The 19,608-nt window shown below is 37.7% G+C and overlaps 1 protein-coding gene across 1 annotated transcript in view; it reads right to left on the bottom strand.

Annotated features, from left to right (window-relative positions):
• Window positions 1–987: 987 nt before the first annotated feature.
• The window catches only part of ST8SIA6 (ST8 alpha-N-acetyl-neuraminide alpha-2,8-sialyltransferase 6), a 163,678-nt gene continuing 145,057 nt past the window's right edge, over window positions 988–19,608 (bottom strand). Inside the window, exons 6-8 of the mRNA XM_027559842.1 lie at window positions 9,611–9,723; window positions 5,158–5,250; window positions 988–3,228 (exon numbers count right to left, since the gene is read on the bottom strand). Coding sequence (XP_027415643.1) covers window positions 2,760–3,228; window positions 5,158–5,250; window positions 9,611–9,723 — 675 coding nt within the window. The 3' untranslated portion in view covers window positions 988–2,759. The remainder of the gene's footprint in view (window positions 3,229–5,157; window positions 5,251–9,610; window positions 9,724–19,608) is intronic.

Here is a 19,608-nt window from a genome sequence, read left to right as displayed (position 1 = left end):
TGTGATGCTCCAGTAATGTCCTACTGTTCCAAAACAGATTTTTTAAACTTTCTAAAGTATAATAAGGGGTTTCGCTAGTGGCTCAGTGGTAAAGAACCTGCCTACCAATGCAGGAGAATAGTCAGAAACGACTTAGCGCCTGAACAATAACAACAAAAGTATAACAGAACATGAATTTTGATAATGTCACGTGAACTCCATCCTCCCACCCCATTTATTTCTCTACAACTCTGAGGACACTAGAGAAGTAAAGAGAGTTTCAGACAAGGGCAGGAAACTACAAGCTCTCATGATTTCACAACAACTCAGACCAACTCAGGAATCAATACAAACAACACACATGTTGTTTGAGACCTCAATTTTGGCTAATGTAAATCTAGGTAGGATAGCTGTAAAACGCCAACATGCTTTGAGGCTGGCAACGCAAACGTTAATACAAATGTGAAACAAGAAACCAACTTTGGTTGTGTTCATGGCAAAAGACATACCATGTCTTCTACAACTTAAAAGTTTTTCTACTGACATTTTACTCAAACATGGGTATCTTTGGGACAATACTCCTTACCTTCACACTATTTTGAGTATTTCCAAAATTCTTATCAGTGACACTGAAAATTCTATTTTGATATTCTAGACAAAACATCCAAAGTTAAAATAGGAAGTTACATAGGAAAAACTTAAGTAAGCTCTAAATGTCCTGGAAATCATAAGTGATTTTTATTAAAATAACTTACAAATTATCCATGTCATATACTTAACGATTTATTTCAGTATATTCTATTATTTTTACTCATCATGTATTTTCAGTGTCATCAAAATGCAAAGTTGAAGTTTCTACCCGGCAGAAAACATTTTGAGGGAAACATTTTACTAAACTATAAAATACTAGAGTGTTCTGATCTATTTTTCATAATCACTGCTAATAACATGATAGAGACATTATCAATCCTGCTAGCAGATTTTTAAAAACTAATTAAACTCATTAGAAGCAGTAGAAAACAGTCATTTATTCATTGCTACAAAAAGATACATGAATTAGACTCTATGCAACTAAAAGCATGGTTCTTTTAGAAAATATTTATATATGAACTTTTAAACCAATTTATGGAGGTAATAGGTTTCATTTGCTATAAAGAACAAATGAGAATGTGAATTAAGAAAAGTATCACAAAAGTCAACGACAATCAAACTAAAAATTAAAGATTAGTTTTGCAAAATAAGCAGTTGGTAGCAGAGTGTTCTTACAAGTGAATGTTGAATAAAACAATAATCTGGCTAAGTTAAGAATTCAGAATTATATTCATAATGAATTTGTCACGCTGTCCACTCTGCTCTGCTCCTATTTCTGCTCTTCTCACACTGGTACAAAAATGAGTAGGAAAGTGTGCACGTTATTACTTATTTAAGTCAAATAACTTACTTATTCAATAGCTGCAGGGATGAACTACATCAACATGTATAACACCATAACCTAAGGTATTCAATGTCTCCTTAAGCTTTATTTTATATTGGTGTTTAAATGATTAGTCTTAGTTCTCATGTAAATGTACAGCTTTCCTTGCTGAGAATTAAGTTTCTCTGGGCATTAGTTTTTACGACTTTCCTATGAAATCATTCAGCTTGGTATTATTTCCATTTCACAGATGTAGGTCCAACCCACCACCCCCATGGGCTATATATCCCATCACCACGTGGAAGTTTGTAGATAAAGACCATGATTTACCCTCAAATAACTTCAACTGGAATCAAGGGGACTGCTTTCTCTCCTATCAAGTTTCCTCTACCTAGATTCGTCTTCATTTGGTGAAGCCTTCCTCCTTCACTAGGTTTAATTCAGAAACCACCTCTTCTCTGAAATAGATTTCATTGAAATCAATTGAATCATTCTTGTTTCATTCCTCACAGTACTGTCTCCTCAAAGCTTTTGTGAACATTGAGCACAATGTGTTTACAAAATGCACATCAACGTGTTTATGAAACACACATCTCTTCCTTCCTGCAGGCCTTAAGTCATTTTTATATCTCTCTCACCGAGTTTGGGAAAGGGTCGGCATGAAGCAGCTGTTCCCCACAGACAAGACAACAGGTATGAAAAATTGTAACTGCCCTTGAAGTATTAAATATAGGTATGTAAAAGAGTGATTTTTAAATGTAAAAGAGGAAAAGAATTGGCCTAAATCCAACCACTACATCAGTGTGGCTCAAGACACAAGTGACTGTAATTAGAAGCATAAGGCATTCGTTCCTGAATAATGAAAGGCTTTTTGTTTAAGTAAACAATTTTCTTATATGTACTTTTTAAATTAGGAAGAAAGGCGGGAATGATTTTATGGATAATAGAGGTTCCTGCCAGAGAAAGAATTCCAGTGGATATTTGGCAACTCAGCTGTTCTCTCCAAAAAGAGTCTTCAAGACATCCTACCTTTTATTATGTCTGGTGAGGGTGAAAATGGTAAACATCAACAAAGAAATATTCTTAGAGTCCCTACCTCACACCAAATACTTGCCAAAAGATTTCATAGATTATCACATTTTCCTAACATGAGTTAGATATCATGATGCCCATTTTACAGGAAGAGAAACTGACGATTAGAACAATTAAATGAGTTGCTAAGGTTGCACACATAGTGTGGAGCATGGAGCCAACCAACTTTTGGGACTCTTCCTATGAAACACTACAACCATCTCTCTCGGCGTTTGGGAATAGTTACTCACCAACTGCATTATGTGAACATGATGCCCATTTAAAGGCATTTGGTTCAGGCTGTTTCACATTTGCTAAACTGTAACTTGAGGATGCCTTTCACATGAAGCTGGAGAATTTGGCTATACTCTTTGGGCATCTCATGGAAACCGCGTTTAGGTAACTTATTGTCGTAGTAGTGATGGCTGACAGGCATGTTCTCTCCAGTTCTAGAGAAGGGCCAGAATCCATACAGCTTCACGTTCTCACACAGCTCGACTGCCACACTTGTGATCATCAAGCCGGAGGACAGGCGATACTCGGTCACACCTTTAGTCCTCCAGAAGAGTGCAAGGTTTTTCAGGTACTTGGGATGGAAAAATAAAACCTTTTGTCTTGCTTTAGATTCCTTCAGTGTGTAGTACACTTTAAAAGAGGCCGCGGTATTGGCCCTGAAGGAAAACGCAGGCAGAAGGACGAAAGCATCTCCATAGGCTGCAACGTCCTCCAGAAATATTGCTTTCTTTTCCTTTAAGTTCCCATATCTGCCAAATTTTTAAAACATTGTGATTTTAACAATAATCATCAAAGGAACAGTTTGGGTAACATACCACTGACCAAAAAACAGAACCAGTTATGTCACTGTATATAAAAGAGACAAACTGAAGATTCAGAGAAATTCAGGTTAAGTAAACATCTTGTATAGGAGAAGGCAATGGCACCCCACTCCGGTACTCTTGCCTGGAAAATCCCATGGACAGAGGAGCCTGGTGGGCTGCAGTCCATGGGGTCGCCAAGAGTCGGACACGACTGAGCGACTTCACCTTCACTTTTCACTTTCATGCATTGGAGAAGGAAATGGCAACCCACTCCAGTGTTCTTGCCTGGAGAGTCCCAGGGACAGGGGAGCCTGGTGGGCTACCGTCTATGGGGTCGCACAGAGTCAGACATGACTGAAGCGACTTAGTAGCAGCAGCAGCAGCAAGCATCTTGTATGATAAATATCAAGGGTTAGGTCTTCATTTCTTTCTTTTCTTTCATCTCTTTCAATAGAATAGGCATATCTATTCTTTCATTTCTACCTTCTTACAGAACAATATTCTTGCTGGAAATACATTTTTAAAAATTATTTTATCTTCAAACTCAGTAATTTTTTCCTGAAGTTGGTTTTTAATGCTGAAACACCTTCCAAATGTATCATACTGATACATTTTCTCAAACACAGCACACTCTTAAAATATCTATACATTTAAAAAAATTCATTGAGCTATATTCAAGTATACATATTATTATAAAATAACAATTTTCTTTAAAACAGCAGTCCCCAACCTTTTTGGCACCAGGGACTGGTTTCACAGAAGATAATTTTTCCATGAACTGGGGGGTGGGGGTGGTTTGGGAATGATTCAAGTGCAGTATCTTTATTGTGTACTTTATTTCTATTATTATTATATCAGTTCCACCTCAGATCATTAGGCATTAGATCCCAGAGGCTGGGGATCTCTGCTTTAGAAAACTTAAAATATCTATATGCACACACACACACACACACATATGCATTTTAAATTTCCTCCGTGGACTGTGATAGCTCTATGTGTTTCATTTAAATAATGCCTCAGTAAATACACTGGTATACCTAAGTGCATGTGTTCAGAAAATAAACTCTGGGGAGACAGGTATAATATGTTATATTCTCTTAAGTCATACTAGAACTATTTGAGGGATATATTCTACTAACAACAATTATTAATCACTTTGGATGAAAACAACTGAATAAAACTAAGTATAGGATTTTGGGGCTTCCCTGGTGGCTCAGACAGTAAAGAATCTGCCTGCAATGCAGGAGACCCGGGTTTGACCCCTGGATCAGAAACATCCCCTGATGAAGGGAATGGCTACCCACTCCAGTATTCTTGCCTGGAGAATCCCATGGACAGAAGTCCATGGCGTCGCAAAGAGTCAGACACGACTGAGAAGCTAACACTTTCACTTTTAATGGGATTTTTACTGAACAGCCAATATTTCATAGTAGTGACATTGTGGAAAATAAAATATGGGAATTATTTTTTAGTAATAAACTGCCCAAAGTGCCCTGACAATTTTGTCAGGTTCTCCTAAGGCTTACTCTCTGAAGCTTCTAAGTAGACTAAGTTTTTTCAAGAAAGTTTTATCAAGACAAAATAGTAACATTTAAATTCTGAAAGGAAATAATTTTTTAAAAACTTCAGTACTCGTGAAAAACATGAAGAGATAAGTAAGTTCTAATTTTATTAGCAACCCTTGACTTAAGACATTAGAAGTGCAACTGGACATACCTCTCATGAGCCCAACCTAAATTACTAATATATTCTTATGTATTTTCCTTACAAAGCCATTCCAGACAGTCTCAGCAGCAAGATTGGGGCTTAGACTAAGAAATAGGTTAAATAATAAAAAAGTGGTCTTGAACAGTTATGTAACTTGGAGGGACTTACCTTAGCTTTATAATACTGGGATTTAGAGTCACCAGGTTGGTTTTAGTCCCAACATCATTGGTAACATTTCCTGTGGTTGGGGGGAGATTACACCTGAAATTTGGAAGAAAAAATATTCTCAAAATATAACTTTCAAAAAAAAGTACATCCACACATATGCATGTGACCATTCTCATTTTATTGGAGAAAATTACTGCTGTAAATAGAGTCTCAGAATTCATCTGATTTCCATCGAAAATACTTAATAAGTACAGAATTTAGACACAGGTTCGATCCTGGGTTGGGAAGACCCCTTGGAGAAGAAAATGGCAACCTACTCCAATATTCTTGCTGGAAAATGCTATAGCCTGGCAGGCTATAGTCTATGGGGTTGCAAAAGAGTTGGACATGACTTAGCGACTACACAACAACGGCAACAAACTCTTAGTTGGCATTTCAACATTGGATAAAACGTAAGAATCTGATAAATGCTTTCAGTGACAAAACTAGAAGTGACAATTACACCTTGCCTAGCATTTGAAGAGTTCACAATCCTTTTATTTAAATTATTTATATTAATTAGATTCCTATGGTGGTCAGTTCAGTTCAGTTACTCATTTGTGTCTGACTCTGTGACCCCATGGACCACAGCATGCCAGGCTTCCCTGTGCATCACCAACTCCTGGAGCTTGCTCAAACTCTTGTCCATTGAGTCAGTGATGCCATCCAACCATCTCATCTTCTGCTGTCCCCTTCTCCTGCCTTCAATCTTCCCCAGCATCAGAGTCTTTTCTAATGAGTCAGTTCTTCACATCAGGTGGCCAAAGTATTGGGGCTTCAGCTTCAGCATCAGTCCTTCCAATGAATATTCAGGACTGATTTCCTTTAGGATTGACTGGTTTGATCTCCTTGCGGTCCAAGGGACTCTCAAAAGTCTTCTCCAACACCACAGTTCAAAAGCATCAATTCTTCAGCACTCAGCTTTCTTTATGGTCCAGATCTCACATCCATACATGACTACTAGAAAAACTGTAACTTTGACTAGATAGACCTCTGTTGGCAAAATAATGTCTCTGCTTTTTAATATGCTCTCTAGGTTGGTCATAGCTTTTCTTCCAAGGAGCAAGTGTCTTTTAATTTCATGGCTGCAGTCACCATCTGCAGTGATTTTGGAGCCCAAGAAAATAAAATCTCTCACTATTTCCATTGATACTCATCTATTTGCCATGAAGTGATGGGACTGGATGCCATGATCTTAGTTTTTTTGAATGTTGAGTTTTAAGCCAGCTTTTTCACTCTCCTCTTTCACTTTCATCAAAAGACTCCTCAATTCCTCTTCACTTTCTGCCATCAGAGTGGTGGCATCTGCATATCTGAAGTTATTGACATTTCCCTCCGCAATCTTGATTCCAGCTTTTGCTTCATTCAGCCTGGCATTGTGCACGATGTACTCTGCGCATAAGTTAAATAAACAGGTTGACAATATACAGCTGTTACATACTCCTTTCCCAATTTGGAACCAGTTTGTTGTACAACGTTTAATTGTTGCTTCTTGACCTATATACAGATTTCTCAGGAGGCAGGTAAGGTGGTCTGGTATTCCCATATCTTTAAGAATTTTTCAGTTGTGATTCACACAGTTAAAGGCTTTTGCATAGTCAATAAAGCACAAGTAGATGTTTTTGTGGAACTCTCTTGCTTTTTCAAAAACCCAACGGAGGTTGGCAATTTGATCTCTGGTTCCTCTGCCTTTTCTAAACCCAGCTTGAACATCTGGAAGTTCTCAGTTCATGTACTGTTGAAGCCCTGCTTGGAGAATTTTGAGCATTACTTTGCTAGCATGTAAGATGAGTGCAACTATGCAGTTGTTCGAATATTCTTTGGCATTGCCTTTCTTTGGGATTGGAATGAAAACTGACCTTTCCCAGTCCTGTGGCCACTGCTGAGTTTTCCAAATTTGTTGCCACATTGAGTACAGCACTTTCACAGCATCATCTTTTAGGATTTGATATAGGAATTCCATCACCTCCACTAGCTTTGTTCACAGTGGTGTCTCCTAAGGCCCATCTGATTCGGACTCCAGGATATCTGGTTCTAGGTGAGTGATCACACCATTGGGGTTATCTGGTCATTAAGATCTCTTTAGTATAGTTCTTCTGTGTATTCTTGCCACCTTTTCTTAATATATTTGGCTTCTGTTAGGTATTATTGTCAATTTACAAATTTTTAAAAATTGAGGCATTGTCATTATGGTTATAATGTCTGCCAGAAGCAAAGAGTATATAAAAAATTAAAAATTTCCTGATTCCCATATGGATAGTTTTTCCACCAAATTAAGCTGTTAATAAATAAAGCTCTAATGTTCTTATAATGATGCTTTCATATTGATGTTCTCATCCTCTTTTGAGTACTAATTGGTTTTTAAATTGGAAAACAAATTAAGAATTGTAATTTTGAGTAAGCATATTCTTGTCACAAAAAAAGGGAAAGTTGGTTACGACTCCCTAAGTATCATTTACAGAATTTCAAGTAGACCATTTCTTTAAAGCTATACATACAAAGGGAGCATCTCTGAGGAAAGCTGTTTAAACTTGACTGTGTTCTGTAATGCTCCTGAGGTTAAAATAATCTGTTTCATCCTCTGTGAAATATATGAATAAATGAAACATGTACTTCCCTCACTGATAAAAAAGATACATCCTAAAACAAAGATGGCACTTTGGAAAAAACAAATATTAATCATAGATAACAGGCCACAGAAATATCTTCATTAGTGGACTTCCTGTAACAAATCTACTTTCCAGAACATAACTACTTCATATCCTTTTGAAGACTCAACAATGATTTCCAATATGATATCACTGGAGACCCATAGGGGAAATATTGTGTATTGCATATATAAAGTACAGTGAAGCCACTCAACACCTATTCTTGTTCCTTACACTTTTAATTGACAGCTCCCAATCTTCTGAAATGAAAAATCACAAGCAGTTTCCAGATGGTTTTATAAACTATAAAACATGTATGGCCAAAATCAATATAGGCTTAAACATTAAATGAATTTTAATGACATCAACTATGTATAGCCCCCATCTGACCTTTATGTTTGGAAGGCTAACTTCAAAAGTATTGAAGTTAGTATTTATATTCTGAAAAAATTTAAAAAAAAAAGTATTTCTATTCAGAAAAATACCTGGCATCAGCAAATGCAGAATCTAGAATATATACATTTATTTCAGAGTTATAAATTAAGTAGCTGTTGAGTTGTTGTTGTTTTTTCTGCTTGTTAAACCTAAACTTGTATTTCTTATACGTGTTATAAAGTAAAATGGATATTTAGGCATAATATTCACCCCAGATGTTTTGGGAATTTTCAGTCTATAACAAGTCTATTATGAGAAGAATTATTTATTTTCCCCCCTGGCTTTTCCATACTGAGTACGTTAGCAAAATGGCTAAATCATGCAGGTATTCACCATTTCCACATTCATCATGAGGAACACAATACTTGTTGGACTGCCAGGTCTGTTGTTCTGTCATTACTTTCAGCATAAAATTCTAAATGAGATTAAAGTGAGGGGGAGCTCCTGATCCAAAACTGTATTTCCTTTTCATGTGCTAATAAAAAGGGCAGCATTAAATCAATAAAGATCAAAGGATCTTCCTCAGATGCATGCAATCATTGCTCATGAAATAGGAAGAAACAGATTTCAACTTTATGAAAAGGTACATTTCAATTGAAATCCATCCTCACAAGGATGAATCATCTTTCCATCATGTTCTGAAAGTGGAGATGCTCTCTGCTTTGTCTTATTAGTTCAGAAACACATAGAAAACACTTTTGCTTCTGTTTTTGGCAAGCTAGCTTGTACTGAGATATAAACATTTTAAAAGATCAGAATTTTACAAGCCACATTTTCCCCCACTTAAATTTCAGGCCAGAAATCTAAATAAACAATGATGTTTATTTAGATATCTAAATAAACAATGATGTTTATTTAGAAATCTAAATAAACAAAGTTTATTTAGATGTTTATTTAGAAATAAACAATGATGTTTATTTAGAAATCTAAATAAACAATGATGTTTATTTATGCTATACAAAATCTAAGTCAGCATTTTCATAAGTATTACCTGAAAACAAAGTTTTCTTGAAATGCTGTTTAAGAAAAAAAAAGTTATCCTTGATACACTGAAGTCTCTGACAAGTCCTTCAGTGAAGATCCTCTTTCACCATGATTTCATACAGGGTTTCTGGAAAGTTTAGTAAGCATAGCAGTTTTATCCTTCTGGTATCAACATTCAAAGGAACTCATGATCCGTTTAACACTTCAGAAAACAAACCAGATAAATTGTAGGCTTAAGCAATAAATTTCAAAGATCAAAATCTAAACAGAGTATCTTTAGACTATTCCTTTAAAATATTGAACTGATCTTGGATTAAAAAAAAAAACAACAATTTGATAGTACTTACCTAAAAACGAAGTCAGCTTTATCGATTTCAGCTCCACAGAGAGACTGATTTAAAATTCCCCCGTTTCCAACCACTGCACACTGATTAAAAGAGTATCCCACAAAAGGCTGAAACTATCAACAGAAAGGGGAAAACTGCCATAAATATCTTTAGTTTTAGAACCATAAACATTGTCAGCTTAATTCAAGTAGCTGAAGTTTTACATATACTAAGGAAAGAAAAAGAATAAGAAGCAATACCCTAGCATGTTAATCAACTTCTGACTAATCATAAGATATCCTGTAGGACTTCCCTGGTGGTCTAGTGGTTAAGAAACTGCCTGCCAATGCAGGGGATACAGCTTCGATCCCTGATCTGGGAAGATTCCACTTGTCATGGAGTAACTAAGCCTGTGCACCACAGCTACTGAAGCCTGCACCCTCTGGAGCCTGTGAACTCTAATGACTGAAGCCTGTGTGCCCAGAGCCTGTGCTGCACAAGACAAGCCACCGCAATGGGAAGCCCGTGCATCACAACTAGAGAGTAGCCCCACTTGCCGTAACTAGAGAAAGCCAGGGTGAAACGATGAAGATACACAGCACAGCCAAAAATAATAAATAAATAAAATTTTAAAAAAAGAAAGAAAAAGAAATCCCGTAAACCTAAGTTTCATCTTTCTTGAGAGGAATACATAGCATATCATATACAATTTAATGTAAAAATACTAAATATAATACATTTGCTTTTAAAATGTACTTTAATGTTTTTTACATCCCATAACTAAGTAAATAAATTGAGGACGACAAAATTTCACATGGGTCTTTCCGACAAACAGGACCATTTTCAGCCAAAAATAAAGCAATTATAAAGTTGCATTAAATTCTCTATTCTTGGCCATAAAATTAACAGTTAATTTAGCAAAAGTTCTCTGTGCTTCTTAAATAGTGAGATCTTCAGGCTCAGTGATGACAGGAAATTTACGCCTGCTGTCTCCATAAATGATCAGCCACAGTGCTTTGAGGAAGCCTAGTCACTCTGTGCTGATTTACTTCCAATTCATTTCCAAGACCAGAATCATTTTTGTTTCCTTCAAGGATCCAACTAGCCAATCCCCAAAGACCCTTCACTATGACCAAATCCTTCACAGTCTGAAAATAACTGGTCAGTTGGACAGTGTTGTTGGCCTTTGCCGGTCACTTTTCTGGAAGTCATGGTGACCTTAATCAGAAGCAAGGATGTCAGCACAGACTTCCACAATACAAGGTCCTGATTCACATGTTTTGTCTCTAGAATGTGAACGTAGGTACTTAAGGGGCAGGGAGTATATTTATTACTTTTCATCCCCCCCTCCCTCCATCTTTCACTGCACTTGCCCAGAGGAACATCACTTCTCTTTTTTTTTTTCTCTCAAAATTCACTTCTTCTTTTTTTGTGTGTGTGCGTGTTATTCTCTCTTTTTATTTATTTTATTTTTAAACTTGACACTATTGTATTGGTTTTGCCAAATATCGAAATGAATCCGCCACAGGTATACATGTGTTCCCCATCCTGAACCCTCCTCCCTCCTCCCTCCCCATACCTTCCCTCTGGGTCGTCCCAGTGCACCAGCCCCAAGCATCCAGTATCATGCATCGAACCTGGACTGGTGACTCATTCCATATATGATATTATACGTACTTCAATGCCATTCTCCCAAATCATCCCACCCTCTCCCTCTCCCACAGAGTCCAAAAGACTGTTCTATACATCACTGTCTCTTTTCCTGTCTCGTATACCGTTTTTCTAAATTCCATATATATGCGTTAGTATACTGTATTGGTGTTTTTCTTTCTGGCTTACTTCACTCTGTATAATAGGCTCCAGTTTCATGCACCTCATTAGAACTGATTCAAATGTATTCTTTTTAATGGCTGAGTAATACTCCATTGTGTATATGTACCACAGCTTTCTTATCCATTCATCTGCTGATGGACATCTAGGTTGCTTTCATGTCCTGGCTATTATAAACAGTGCTGCGATGAACATTGGGGTACACGTGTCTCTTTCAATTCTGGTTTCCTCAGTGTGTATGCCCAGCAGTGGGATTGCTGGATCATAGGGCAGTTCTATTTCCAGTTTCTTAAGGAATCTCCACACTGTTCTCCATAGTGGCTATACTAGTTTGCATTCCCACCAACAGTGTAAGAGGGTTCCCTTTTCTCCACACCTTCTCCAGCATTTATTGCTTGTAGACTTTTGGATTGCAGTCATTCTGACTGGTGTGAAATGGTACCTCATAGTGGTTTTGATTTGCATTTCTCTGATGAGTGATGTTGAGCATCTTTTCATGTGTTGGTTAGCCATCTGTATGTCTTCTTTGGAGAAATGTCTATTTAGTTCTTTGGCCCATTTTTTGATTGGGTCATTTATTTTTCTGGAATTGAGCTGTAGGAGTTGCTTATATATTTTTGAGATTAGCTGTTTGTCAGTTGCTTCATTTGCTATTATTTTCTCCCATTCTGAAGGCTGTCTTTTCACCTTGCTTATAGTTTCCTTTGTTGTGCAGAAGCTTTTAAGTTTAATTAGGTCCCATTTGTTTATTTTTGCTTTTATTTCCAATATTCTGGGAGGTGGGTCATAGAGGATCCTGCTGTGATCTATGTCGGAGAGTGTTTTGCCTATGTTCTCCTCTAGGAGTTTTATAGTTTCTGGTCTTATGTTCAGATCTTTAATCCATTTTTAGTTTATTTTTGTGTATGGTGTTAGAAAGTGCTCTAGTTTCATTCTTTTACAAGTGGTTGACCAATTTCCCCAGCACCACTTGTTAAAGAGATTGTCTTTAATCCATTGTATATTCTTGCCTCCTTTGTCAAAGATAAGGTGTCCATATGTGCATGCATTTATCTCTGGGCTTTCTATTTTGTTCCATTGATCTATATTTCTGTCTTTGTGCCAGTACCATACTGTCTTGATAATTGTGGCTTTGTAGTAGAGCCTGAAGTCAGGTAGGTTGATTCCTCCAGTTCCATTCTTCTTTCTCAAGATAGCTTTGGCTATTCGAGGTTTTTTGTATTTCCATACAAATTGTGAAATCATTTGTTCTAACTCTGTGAAGAATACCGTTGGTAGCTTGATAGGGATTGCATTGAATCTATAAATTGCTTTGGGTAGTATACTCATTTTCACTATATTGATTCTTCCAATCCATGAACATGGTATATTTCTCCATCTATTAGTGTCCTCTTTGATTTCTTTCACCAGTGTTTTATAGTTTTCTATATATAGGTCTTTAGTTTCTTTAGGTAGATACATTCCTAAGTATTTTATTCTTTCCGTTGCAATGGTGAATGGAATTGTTTCCTTAATTTCTCTTTCAGTTTTCTCATTATTAGTGTTATTTCTCATTATTTTTATTATTCTCATATAACACCATACACAAAAATAAACTAAAAATGGATTAAAGATCTGAACATAAGACCAGAAACTATAAAACTCCTAGAGGAGAACATAGGCAAAACACTCTCCGACATAGATCACAGCAGGATCCTCTATGACCCACCTCCCAGAATATTGGAAATAAAAGCAAAAATAAACAAATGGGACCTAATTAAACTTAAAAGCTTTTGCACAACAAAGGAATTATTTCTCATTATTATTATAGGAATGCAAGGGATTTCTGTGTGTTGATTTTATGTCCTGCAACTTTACTATAATCATTGATTAGTTCTAGTAATTTTCTGGTGGAGTCTTTAGGGTTTTCTATGTAGAGGATCATGTCATCTGCAAACAGTAAGAGTTTTACTTCTTCTTTTCCAATTTGGATTCCTTTTATTTCTTTTTCTGCTCTGATTGCTGTGGCCAAAACTTCCAAAACTATGTTGAATAGTAATGGTGAAAGTGGGCACCCTTGTCTTGTTCCTGACTTTAGAGGAAATGCTTTCAATTTTTCACCACTGAGGATAATGTTTGCTGTGGGTTCATCATATATAGCTTTTATTATGTTGAGGTATGTTCCTTCTAATCCTGCTTTCTGGAGAGTTTTTATCATAAATGGATGTTGAGTTTTGTCAAAGGCTTTCTCTGCATCTATTGAGATAATCATATTTTTATTTTTCAATTTGTTAATGTGGTGTATTACATTGATTGATTTGCGGATATTGAAGAATCCTTGCATCCCTGGGATAAAGCCCACTTGGTCATGGTGTATGATCTTTTTAATGTGTTGTTGGATTCTGATTGCTAGAATTTTGTTAAGGATTTTTGCATCTATGTTCATCAGTGATATTGGCCTGTAGTTTTCTTTTTTTGTGGCATCTTTGTCAGGTTTTGGTATTAGGGTGATGGTGGCCTCATAGAATGAGTTTGGAAGTTTACCTTCCTCTGCAATTTTCTGGAAGAGTTTGAGCAGGATAGGTGTTAGCTCTTCTCTAAATTTTTGGTAGAATTCAGCTGTGAAGCCGTCTGGACCTGGGCTTTTGTTTGCTGGAAGATTTTTGATTACAGTTTCAATTTCCGTGCTTGTGATGGGTCTGTTAAGATTTTCTATTTCTTTCTGGTCCAGTTTTGGAAAGTTGTAGTTTTCTAAGAATTTGTCCATTTCTTCCACGTTGTCCATTTTATTGGCATATAATTGTTGATAGTAGTCTCTTATGATCCTTTGTATTTCTGTGTTGTCTGTTGTGATCTCTCCATTTTCATTTCTAATTTTATTGATTTGATTTTTCTCCCTTTGTTTCTTGATGAGTCTGGCTAATGGTTTGTCAATTTTATTTATCCTTTCAAAGAACCAGCTTTTGGCTTTGTTGATTTTTTCTAAGTCTCTTTTGTTTCTTTTGCATTTATTTCTGCCCTAATTTTTAAGATTTCTTTCCTTCTACTAACCCTGGGGTTTTTCATCTCTTCCTTTTCTAGTTGCTTTAGGTGTAGAGTTAGGTTATTTATTTGACTCTTGTTTCTTGAGGTATGCCTGTATTGCTATGAACTTTCCCCTTAGGACTGCTTTTACAGTGTCCCACAGGTTTTGGGTTGTTGTGTTTTCATTTTCATTCGTTTCTATGCAGATTTTGATTTCTTTTTTGATTTCTTCTGTGATTTGTTGGTTATTCAGCAGCGTGTTGTTCAGCCTCCATATGTTGGAATTTTTAATAGTTTTTCTCCCGTAATTGAAATCTAATCTTACTGCATTGTGGTCAGAAAAGATGCTTGGAATGATTTCTATTTTTTTGAATTTACCAAGGCTGGATTTATGGCCCAGGATGTGATCTATCCTGGAGAAGGTTCCATGTGCGCTTGAGAAAAAGGTGAAATTCATTGTTTTGGGATGAAATGTCCTATAGATATCAATTAAGTCTAACTGGTCTATTGTATTGTTTAAAGTTTGTGTTTCCTTGTTAATTTTCTGTTTAGTTGATCTATCCATAGGTGTGAGTGGGGTATTAAAGTCTCCCACTATTATTGTGTTATTGTTAATTTCTACTTTCATACTTGTTAGCATTTGTCTTACATATTGCAGTGCTCCCGTCTTGGGTGCATATATATTGATAATTGTTATATCTTCTTCTTGGATTGATCCTTTGATCATTATGTAGTGACCGTCTTTGTTTCTTTTCACAGCCTTTGTTTTAAAGTCTATTTTATCTGATATGAGTATTGCTACTCCTGCTTTTTTTTGGTCCCTATTTGCATGGAAAATCTTTTTCCAGCCCTTCACTTTCAATCCGTATGTGTCCCCTGTTTTGATGTGGGTCTCTTGTAGACAGCGTATGTAGGGGTCTTGTTTTAGTATCCATTCAGCCAGTCTTTGCCTTTTGGTTGGGGCATTCAACCCATTTACGTTTAAGGTGATTATTGATAAGTATGATCCCGTTGCCATTTACTTTATTGTTTTGGGTTCAAATTTATACACCCTTTTTGTGTTTCCTGTCTAGAGAATATCCTTTAGTATTTGTTGGAGAGCTGGTTTGGTGGTGCTGAATTCTCTCAGCTTTTGCTTGTCTGTAAAGCTTTTGATTTCTCCTTCATATTTGAATGAGATCCTTGCTGGGTACAATAATCTGGGCTGTAGGTTATTTTCTTTCATCACTTTAAATATGTCTTGCCATTCCCTCCTGGCTTGAAGAGTTTCTATTGAAAGATCAGCTGTTATCCTTATGGGAATTCCCTTGTGTGTTATTTGTTGTTTTTCCCTTGCTGCTTTTAATATTTGTTCTTTGTGCTTGATCTTTGTTAATTTGATTAATATGTGTCTTGGGGTGTTTCGCCTTGGGTTTATCCTGTTTGGGACTCTCTGGGTTTCTTGGACTTGAGTGATTATTTCCTTCCCCATTTTAGGGAAGTTTTCAACTATTATCTCCTCAAGTATTTTCTCACGGTCTTTCTTTTTGTCTTCTTCTTCTGGGACCCCTATGATTCGAATGTTGTAGCGTTTAATATTGTCCTGGAGGTCTCTGAGATTGTCCTCATTTCTTTTAATTCATTTTTCTTTTTTCCTCTCTGATTCATTTATTTCTACCATTCTATCTTCTAATTCACTAATCCTATCTTCTGCCTCTGTTATTCTACTATTTGTTGCCTCCAGAGTGTTTTTTATTTCATTTATTGCATTATTCATTATATATTGACTCTTTTTTATTTCTTCTAGGTCCTTGTTAAACCTTTCTAGCATCTTCTCAATCCTTGTCTCCAGGCTATTTATCTGTGATTCCATTTGATTTCAAGATTTTGGATCAATTTCACTATCATTATTCAGAATTCTTTATCAGGTAGATTCCCTATCTCTTCCTCTTTTGTTTGGTTTGGTGGGCATTTATCCCGTTCCTTTATCTGCTGGGTATTCCTCTGTCTCTTCATCTTGTTTAAATTGCTGAGTTTGGGGTGTCCTTTCTGTATTCTGGCAGTTTGTGGAGTTCTCTTTATTATGGCGTTTCCTTGCTGTGTGTGGGTTTGTACAGGTGGCTTGTCAAGGTTTCTTGGTTAGGGAAGCTTGTGTAGGTGTTCTGGTGGGTGGAGCTGTATTTCTTCTCTCTGGAGTGCAATGAAATGTCCAGTAGTGAGTTATGAGATGTCTATGGTTTTGGGGTGACTTTGGGCAGCCTGTATCTTGGAGCTCAGGGCTGTGTTCCTGTGTTGCTGGAGAATTTGCTTGGTATGTCTTGCCCTGGAACTTGTTGGCTCTTGTGTGGTGCTTGGTTTCAGTGTAGGTATGGAGGCGTTTGATTAGCTCCTGTCAATTAATGATCCCTGGAGTCAGGAGTTCCCTGGAGTCAGGGTTTGGACTTAAGCCTCCTGCTTCCAGTTATCGGTCTTATTATTACAGTAGTTTCAAAACTTCTCCTTCTATACAGCACCACTGATAAAACATCTACGTTAAAGATGAAAAGTTTCTCCACCATGAGGGTCACCCAGAGAGGTTCACAGCGTTACATGGAGAAGAGAAGAGGGAGGAGGGAGTTAGGGGTGACCTGAATGAGATGAGGTGGAATCAATAGAGGAGAGAGTGGGCTAGCCAGTAATCACTTCCTTATGTGCACGCCACAACTGGATTGCTCAGAGGTGTTCACGGAGTTATACAGAGAAGAGAAGAAGGAGGAAGGAGACAGAGGTGGCCAGGAGGATAAAAGGGGGAAATGAAAAGGAGGGAGACAGATCCAGCCAGTAATCAGTTCCTTAAGTGTTCTCCACCATCTGGAACACACAGAAATTCACAGAGTTGGGTAGAGTAGAGAGGGGTTAGGGAGGAGACACAGGCGACCCAGTGGAGACAAAGGAGAGTCCAAAGGGAAAGAGAGCAGTCAAGCCAGTAATCTCGCTCCCTAGTGAAAAATGGGTACTGAAGATTGGGTTCTTAAAGGTACAAAATTGGTAACAAATACATAAAAGCAAAAATTAAAAATCTAGAGTAGAGTTTGGAATTTCAAAAATACAATGTTAAAGAAAAGAAGAAGGAAAAGAAAAAGAGAAAAAACAAACAAACAAAACAAACAAAGTTGCAAAAATTATAAAGAAAATATAGGTACAAAATTGATAACAAATACCAAAAAGCAAAAGTTAAAAATCTAGAGTAGAGTTTGGAATTTCAAAAATATAATGTTAAAAAAAAGAAGAAGAAAAAGAAAGAGAGTGAAAAAAAACCCAACAAAAACAAAGTCACAAAAATTATAAAGAAAATATAGGTACAAAATTGATAACAAATACCAAAAAGCATAAATTAAAAATCTAGAGTAGAGTTTGGAATTTCAAAAATAAAATGTTAAAGAAAAGAAAAAAAAACAAACAAACAAGGTCACAAAAATTATAAAAAATATATATATGAAGTTTGCTTTAAAAAAAATAGGGTCTTTTTTTTTTTTAAAGTAGTAGTAGGTTATAAAAGTGAAAATTAAAGGAATAATAGAGGACTTAAAAATTTTTTTTAATTAAAAAAAAAAAGAAAGACTGATCATAAACATAGTAAAAATATATCTAGGACTTTCTCTGGTTTTGTTGTGAGTATTGTGGGGTCAGTTCATTTTCGGCTAGTTCCTTGATCCGATTTATATTTCTCAAGATCTATAGACCCCTTCCTATGTAGTCGGTACTAACCACAGGGTTTTAATCTATTGCCTGTAGCTTCCAAGGCGGTTCCCTCTGTTATAGGTTCTTCTGTTTGTTGGTCTCTTCAGTGTCTGGTTTCTGCCCTGACACAAAGGGGATGGGTGGTGGACACTTATTTTTTTTGGGGGGGGGGCGGTGCTCACTTGTTCAGTCGCGCTGTGGGGAGGGAAGGACGTTGCAAACAAATAACACTGGCGTGTGCTCGCAGTGCCTCAGCCACACTGGATCTGCCCCTGCTCACGGCGCGTGTAGCCTTCCTAACCACACTGCTCAGGCTCTAGGTTGCTCCTCCAGGAACCATACGTGGCCAGCCCTGGGCTGCTAGCACCTCCCAGGTCCAAGCTGCTCAGGTTCAGGCACTCGGGTAGTCCTCAGAGGTGCAGACTCGGTTGGGCCTGCGTTTTATGCCCTTCCCAGGTCCGAGCAGCTCAGCTGATGAGGTGTTTGGCCAGTGCGATTGCTGCGACTTATGGCCTCCCCGCCGCTCGGTTATCTAGGTGTACAACCGGTGCACCTTCTCAGGTGGATGTTGACCGTCCAGAGCCCCAAGAAGTTTTAGTTAGCAAAGAAGCTTGCTTACAGTTTTATAGGTAATGTCTCACTGGGGCTGCGATTGCCCACTTCTGGCTCTGGCTGCCTGTCACCGGAGGGGGATGGTCTGCAGCCGGCTATCTCTGTTCAGTCCTTTGTTCTGTGCGTGGGCCTGGCAGTATCTTAGGTTAGGGCTGACTTTTCGCGTGGTAGATATCCCACAGTCTGGTTTGCTAGCCCAAATTATTTCGCTCAGATAGCGCTCGGGGTATTCAGGCCAGATCCTTACTCTGAGTGATGCAGCCCGCGCCGCGCCTCCCTGCCCAGCCCCCGCTTGCCAATGGCGTGTGCAGGTGTCTGCGCTGCTTCTCCGCTGGGGGAGTTACCGTAGGGCTCACAATCTGCAGGTTTTAATTGTTTATTTATTTTTCCTCCCTGTTATATTGCCCTCTGTGCTTCCAAAGCTTGGCACAGATTCGGCAGTGAGAAGGTTTCCTGGTGTTTGGAAACTTCTCTCTTTCTAAGACTCCCTTCCCAGGACAGAACTCTGTCCCTCCCTCTTTTGTCTCTTTTTTTTTTGTCTTTTATATTTTTTCTACCTCCTTTCGAAGACTTGGGTTGCTTTTCTGGGTGCCTGATGTCCTCTGCCGGCATTCAGAAGTTGTTTTGTGGAATTTACTCGGCGTTTAAATGTTCTTTTGATGAATTTGTGGGGGAGAAAGTGTTCTCCCCGTCCTACTCCTCTGCCATCTTAGCTCCCCCCCCACCCCCCACACCCCACACACACACCCCCCACCCCCACACACCCCCCCACCCCCGAACATCACTTCTCAGTGAATGACTGCTGGCTCAGTGGCCATCTGGGTATAACCCCCAATGTCATGTTGGAACCCAGTTGTCCCAGCTTATGGGAACCA

The sequence above is a fragment of the Bos indicus x Bos taurus genome, chromosome 13, assembly GCF_003369695.1.
Source record: "Bos indicus x Bos taurus breed Angus x Brahman F1 hybrid chromosome 13, Bos_hybrid_MaternalHap_v2.0, whole genome shotgun sequence".
NCBI lineage: Eukaryota > Metazoa > Chordata > Mammalia > Artiodactyla > Bovidae > Bos > Bos indicus x Bos taurus.
Note: the sequence above shows the minus strand (reverse complement) of the source record. Positions and strands in the feature narration are given on the sequence as shown.